General features: G+C 34.8%; 1 protein-coding gene across 1 annotated transcript; it reads right to left on the minus strand.

The window, feature by feature from the left end:
• Positions 1-1,869: 1,869 nt before the first annotated feature.
• Positions 1,870-6,689, minus strand: LOC106777075 (AP2-like ethylene-responsive transcription factor AIL6). The gene is made up of 10 exons (XM_014664593.2): positions 6,349-6,689; positions 6,069-6,263; positions 5,422-5,950; positions 5,030-5,112; positions 3,710-3,718; positions 3,511-3,599; positions 2,974-3,047; positions 2,843-2,893; positions 2,674-2,750; positions 1,870-2,551 (listed from the first exon to the last, which is right to left on the minus strand). Exons 2-10 carry the CDS (start codon positions 6,208-6,210, stop codon positions 2,103-2,105), a joined length of 1,503 nt encoding a protein of 500 aa, XP_014520079.1. The 5' UTR covers positions 6,211-6,263; positions 6,349-6,689; the 3' UTR covers positions 1,870-2,102.
• Positions 6,690-7,420: the final 731 nt, after the last annotated feature.

A 7,420-nucleotide genomic window follows, 5' to 3' on the forward strand; every position in this document is an offset into this window, starting at 1 on the left:
AAAAATACAATATGGCTCATTATACGTGGATTGTATGGTATTTTTTTATTATTATTTTGAATTGTTTTGAATTTAACATCATTTTGGGAATTGAACTTATTTAAATTTGAATTACAAAAAAATTGTAAATTTTTTTATTTAAAAAAATTATAATTAAGTGAGTTAGTGAGTCGGATTTAAATTTTTCTAACTCGCAAATAAATGAATCGGGTTAGATTGACTTACTAAATAACAAACTCATAGTGAACCGGATTGAACTTGATAAGATGACTCATTTCGACAATACTAATTTTTCTACCATATGTTCTCAAAAGACGGAGCTTGTATATTATTGTTTTTCAGAAGAAAAAGAACGTTAAAGAGTTATACTTTGATTATATTTACCATATGTTAAACAATTATTTCACATGCGATTCTTCTAATCTTGAATCAGTTTAACTTTTAGTTATGACGGTTAAAACTAATAAAATTATTATTGTTGTTATTATTATAATTATAAAATTAAACATGATTATTTTTATAATTTGATTGTAAATAGTTTTTATTTATTTTGCACGTAATTTTTTAACTAAAATATGGTTAAATTTAAAAAACATTTAAATTAAAAAATTAATACTTAAATTTAAATAAATGGTATTTTAAAGGATAAAATTGTTAAAATAATTATTTTAATTTAATTTTTTAAAAGATAAAATTAAAAATAGAAAATTCTTAATATATAGAAGTAGATAATTTAAAATGTAGCCTCTTTTATTATTTAATTAAATACTCCTTCAAAAAAGCGAGACTTCTACGGTTACTTAAGTAGCATTTAATAAAATGTCAATGAAAAAACAAATGCAAGCACATAAAATAAGTTTTATTCTGAATTTGATGCGTTTAAGAAAAAAGAAATTTGTTTTGGTTCCTGTTAAAATGGTGAAATGAATAAAAAAACAAAATATTTATTTCGTTTTATGTCATCTTAGTTTTTATGGTTATTTTATATTTTTAACCACTGGCTTGTAATGAAACTCTTTCAACGGAAATATTAAGTATCTCTGACATAATCAATAATTTTGAATCTCTGAGATAACAAATAATAGAGTATAAAAAAATTAATGAAATTGATATAAACTAATACAAATACCGCAAAAACTGACGTTAATAAAATTTGACCTACACTAGTACTCATTATTTTAAATATTTCTAGAAATACAAATACAAATACAAATCTAAGATTTATATTGAATAAAAATGAAAAAATAACAAGAATAAAACTTTATTTAAAATTTGAAATATTTTATTTTGAAAATTTGAATCTAAATTTTATATCGGATAAAAATGAAAATGGAACATAAGAAACACTCATTATCCCATTTTTTTAAGTTTTAATTTAGAAAATGAACATATGTAAATATATATATATATATATATATATATATATATATATATGTGTGTGTGTGATTTTTTAACCTTGGATGTATTATTAGTGTGAATTAGTTAGTTTTCACAGAAAAGTCGTTGCTTGCTTAACTACTATAAAAAAACAGTTGTGCGAAAGATGGAACAAGGAGATTCCCTAAACAATAAGTTAAAAGAGTTTAGTTTTTATCTTATGGTACAATTAATAAAGCTAATGAGTGATGAAAGATATGAATATTCCTTGAAACAATTTTCTACTCTCACTTATCCAATTAGTATTCAATACTTCCTCACCAAACAATTGATAATTACATTATTAAGACTTGATAATTTTGTTAAACACTCGTGGATTTTAGAAATTAATGAATGAAGATAATGCAGAATAATAATGAATTAATAATGGAACATTGTATTCCCGTGTTTCACAAAAATGTTAAAAGCAGCAATTTGAAAGACGAAGATGAATGGGCAATTAAGGTATAATTTAGCAAAAGTTAAGAAGCATTTAGGGAATTGTTGTGCAAAGATTAAGATGCACCAAATATTTCTGATTTCTTGAGTAATTTAGTTACATATCCAGCTTCCTACTGTAACTAAGACTAGCCAACTCAAAAACCTGATTTTTTTGTTTCTTAGGAGCCTAAAGGTGTTAATTATAGCCTTTGATTTGTTAGCAGAAGATGTTGTAGTTGATTAGATCAATAAGACTGGTGAGGCCAGATAAAGAACTCAGCTGCTGTTGTCGCCGGTGGAGGTAGTGCGGTAAGCCCAGTTACATTGCCGGAAGTGACGGTGGAAACTGCCGTGGCAGCGTTGGTCGGATGAAAATGTTGGAAAAGATTGTGATGATAATATGCTGTTGAAGAATCAAAGGGAATTCCACAAGGGATTGAAGCAACAGGCTGATGAATGGCCGAGAAGTTTATGCTTCCACACGGTGGATTCTGCTGCTGACTGCTGCTCACACCAACTTTCTGCTCCGATTCAAGGGAAAGCTTCAAGCGTTTCGCTGCCCCACCCACTGGAAGAGCACTCTTCATTATAGCTTCCACATCGTATCTATTCATCTCAAAATTTGTTACTGCATTTGCACCTCTGAACTTTATTGCTGCAATGTCATATGCCTCCGCTGCTTCCTCTTCGGTTGCTGTTACAATGTCAATTACAATGTCAACTCAGTTACTTCATCACATCATCACACAACAACTATGGATGTTGTCGAACTATACTAAATTATAATACAACTATGGAAGAACAAAATATATATACCGAATGTTCCCAGGTACAGATCTTTGTTTCCAGCTACGCGGCCAATTCTTGCTTGCCACCTACCCTGTTGATGATGTCTGCAGGATACATACAACTACAAGTATTAAAACAGAATCCAATACACCAATATGTTCTTGTTATATATAATTTTAAATTTTGAACTCCAAACCTTGTGACACCTCTGTATATCGAAGCTCCCCTAGAGAATCCACTACTTTTCCTGCATGAATGGAAATTCAAAGTTTCAGTAACAGCATAGAAGTGCTGTGATAAATTTTTGATAAGCTGACTCAAGCAAACCTTCGCAGTGATGCAATAAATTCTTGCTTGGTTACATGCTTCATCTCCTCCACTTCCTTTGAATAATTGGACACCTGAGAAAGGAGGAGGATAGAAAATAAGGCAAGTGATGTTAGTTACAATACTAATCCATGCATTATACATAAATGTGCAATACACAGACGAAGCTGTTTGATATATCCTCAACTTCAGAAGCTAGATACACTTTCACACAAACAAGCACAAATTGGAACAAAAGCTAGCTATCTCTTTCTTTTCATTATTGGCACGTTAGTATAAAGATACTATACACACCCTTTCTTGACACCTTAGCCTGAACTTTTTACATACCAAGTAAAGCATATTTCTTTCACTACAACCAATTTCTGAAAAGAGAAATTTTTATATATAATATTGTATTAAAATATAAACACTCAACATGCATGATTCCTTGCTTATAGAGTCGGTTTTCAAGGTTTTCAGTCGTTGTAGATGGGTAAGATTTCATGCAACTAAGATCTATCAAAACTGAATACAAGAAAGAAGTGACTGCATTACAGGGAAGTTGGTGGTAGCAGTGGGACCCCAGTACTTTAGAGCTGCCAAATCATAAGCTCTCGCGGCCTTTTCTTCCTTATCGTATCCACCTGATAACCACGACAATGTGTTATGTCACAACCATCTCTCACACAACAGAAAAAGTTTAAGATATTAATAAGCGTCATTGAAGCAAATCTAAATGAAAAGTACTACTTACCCAAATAAACTGTACAAGAGTCAAAAAGTTGAATGACAGCCAGAAATGCACCAAAGTCCCGTTCCATGCAAAGGAAAAGCCAAAAATATCAAACATCAGCTAACGGAATAGTCAAAATTATCTGCCAAAAATTACTTTTCTAACCCAAAATGCAAATGGCCAAAAGAAAAGTGATCATATGCTTGCCAATTGCCACGGTGCATGCGCACAACCAACCCTTTTTTTTTTCCTTTATTTTTTCTCTCTCACGCCCTTTATGGCTGCTAGATAGGATGAAAACAACTGTACACTGGATTAGATCCATCAACCCCATCCTCTTTTCCTAAAACAAGGACCAGTCGAATTTTATTTGTACTAAAAGGCTCCATCTACGGAAAAACATTAATTTAAAGACAAAAATTGATGGTATCTGTGCAAACTGATAATCAAATTTTGCTTTCAGGTTAATAAAAATCTCAACAATCATAGTAAGTAGATAGCTTATAGTCAAAGACATATCCCGGCATTACAAAACAGACAGAAAAAAGAAATGCCGAATTGCCTATTTCTCATGGGAACGAATTGTAGACAAATCGCCTTTTTGCCGTTTCTTTCTCATCTTTCGTCCAATAAAGAGGCTTGGTAAAAAAATATTATTGTTATTTGTCCCTGCAACATAGAATCTAAGAAATCCCGTGAGTTTGTTTCAGAACATTATTCTGAGATGGGGGCCAGAGGTATTGTGGTAAACCCTTCATAGCTACAGTAGACGCTCCTCCATCTTAATGTAAGCAAGTACAAATTTCAATATGGGAGTGATGGGTGATGTGGTCAAACACAGCTTTCCCTGGCAAGTGGGAAAGCAAAAGCAAAAGATAAAAGCCCTAATGCACCATATCAGTTATGACTCATGACTAATGAGGAAGGAGAAGGACGGATAGATAAGATACTAGACAAGAAGGCGTCAACAAAAGTGTACGGAACAGGGAGAGAATGCAGAGAGAACAGCAACTAGAGATTAACATGTCTGACCAGACAAGAAAGCATAGACACCCGACTCACAAGGGGCAAAATGGCGGCACATCGGATCAAATCAATTGAAAGAAAAATGCACAAACAGTGAAGTAACAAGTACTACCACCGTAGTATATATGCATATACACCCATCAGTCAATCATAAAAAGTACTGTTTACAAAGAAACCCCAGGTGTCCTACCCCACTTCAACCATTAACTGCACCTTCAATGCATGCAAGCCACTTTTCAGTGCTATACGATCACACCTATTCCTTCCTTATTCTCAATTTTTTTTCTTTATTTTAAAAAATAGAGAGAGATAGACCTTGACGCCCTTTCCTGGCTTGACCCTCCCTCCTGCAACTGTTGTCCCATAGATGCGCTTCATATCTACCTGTCCATCGGTGCCTGCAGAATCACAAAAGACATAATTAAAGGAAAATCAAAATCTAACATGAAATAGATGTGAGAAGAGGCCAAATTTATGACCTTGACCTCTCTCAAGCCATTGTCAATACTCAGCATCTAAAATCACTATCTTGACATATTTTCACAAATAGACAACAACTTTTTTCAACTTCCAACATGCCAAAAGATCCTTTGGGTAAGGAAAAGAGAAACCTCATTTTTAGTACAAGCACCATACACCAATAAACATAAAACAGTAATGAATTGATTCAATAATAATAATATTAAATAAATGAAAAATTAGTCTACCTGGTGACACCTCTGTAAATAGAAGTCCTCTGGCCGAAGGTATCCACGATCTTCTTCGAGCTACCGGAATCTACTGCCACCACGGCCTTCTCGGAGCTCTGGGCGACAGCAAGCGAGAGAGTGCCAGTGGGGGCACCAGAAAACGCGGCGAACTCGTTCCCAGAAGACTCAATAGAGTGAGTCCCAAACTCACTGGGTTGAGTTTTCCCAATGGAGGTGGAATCATCAACCTCGGAGCCAGAGTTGGTAGAAAAAGCTTGAAACCCAGCAATGGCCTTGAGATCCTGCTGGTCTCCGAAGTATGCAGAGCCATGGTGGTCATACATGTGAGTCAGCGACGAGTCCTGCGTCTCCGTCTGGCTGTCTGAATAGCGCATCACCGCGGAGGAGTCACCCAGAAAGTCCTCAAGCTTGGGCGGTGGCGCGTGGCTGACGCTTTGGGACTGCGAGGATTCGACAAAACTGACGTCGCTCTGGTTCAGATTCTGGTCCATCAGCACCTGAGGTTTGAGGTTCCCGTTTCCCCACCCTGCACACAAAACAAAACAGTTTCAGCGATTTCTCACATGCGCTTCTTTTATCAAAGCAGCAAGCAGTAACTGGTAAGTAAGCAAGGCAGTAAGTAGTAAGTAACCACTGTATATTACCGTTGGTGTACAAGTTATCGAGAAAGTAGTGATGCGAGTTAGTTGCAGAAGCGGCATCGTATTGCACGAACTGAGGTTCGGAGGTTCGGAGCATTTCCATGGGGGAGAGGGAGAACGATAACCAGTTAGTGGCACGTGCCATTGATTGGTATAGGAATAAGAATGGTGCAAAATGAAGTCCTGAGAAAAACGTTTCTGAAGAAGCAGAAAATGAGTAACAGTTGATTGAGAGGCAGAAAAAAAGGCTTAATAAAGGGCGAAAACTGAAAGAAAGTCTTACTCCGGAGAAGCGTTACTGATTGAACAGATAGCTACTTCTTCTCCATGTTAGTTTGGTTGGATTAAAAGCAAAGAATAAATTAAGAGAGAAGTAGAAGAATGCATGCAAGGTTGGGTCGCTAGATTTCAGAGGAATGGTGAGAGCAAGAGAGAGAGATTGTGAGAGGGTGGTAAGTTGTTTATATAATGGCAAGAGTTTCAGCGTAAAGGCAGAGAGAGTTTGATTTTAGGGAGAGAGAGAAACTGAAGGGGAAGAAATAATAAAGAAAGAGTGGAGAGAAGTGACTTTTGGCTCTGCGCGGAAGAAAATTTGTCTGAAACACGTCCGCGAAAGATCCGGGCTGGGGCTGTTTGATAGGGTTGGGTTGAGGGAAGGGTGGGAAATTACGAAAGTGGGGTTGAGTACTTGGATGTTTTTTAAGGAAGGAAAATTAGGGGTTGAGTACTTGGATGTTTTTTAAGGAAGGAAAATTAAATTGGGTTTGGCGTTCGACACACTTGTCTTACATGCAGCTGTTCCGGAAATGGTTTGGGTCCAGTCGCAAAATTCAAACCCGTAACTCTTGTTCCCCCACTTCCTCATTCAGCCAACAAATTCTGTCACTTTTCACATTCAAATACTGCCACTAACCGGGACCTGCACTGGGCGCATACACATTGTTTTCAGATTATATTAGCACTGCTAAACATAATTTAAATATTCCTAATAATGTTTAATTATGTTTAATTATTTTATACCATGACGTTCTATTTGGATTCAAGCCAGGATTAATGGAAGTGAAATTTTTTTAATTGATTTAGGTAATGGATTAGAATAAAGTGTTTTTTTTTTTTCAGTAGATAAATTTGTACAGAGATTGTACAATGTTTGTATTAAAAGTAGATTTAGATTTTACGTTGATAACTTTTTTATGCCAAAGTTATATTGTTATTGTAAAAGGTATACTTTTAAAAGTTAACTTCAATGAAAAATAAAATATAAAATTATTGTACAATATTGAAACCGAATTTTAAATTAACTCAAACTTAAAATGATAAATTTAAATTAGTGTAAGTGTAGTATTTAACTTATA

Source organism: Vigna radiata, chromosome 11, assembly GCF_000741045.1.
Source record: "Vigna radiata var. radiata cultivar VC1973A chromosome 11, Vradiata_ver6, whole genome shotgun sequence".
Taxonomy (NCBI): Eukaryota; Viridiplantae; Streptophyta; class Magnoliopsida; order Fabales; family Fabaceae; genus Vigna; species Vigna radiata.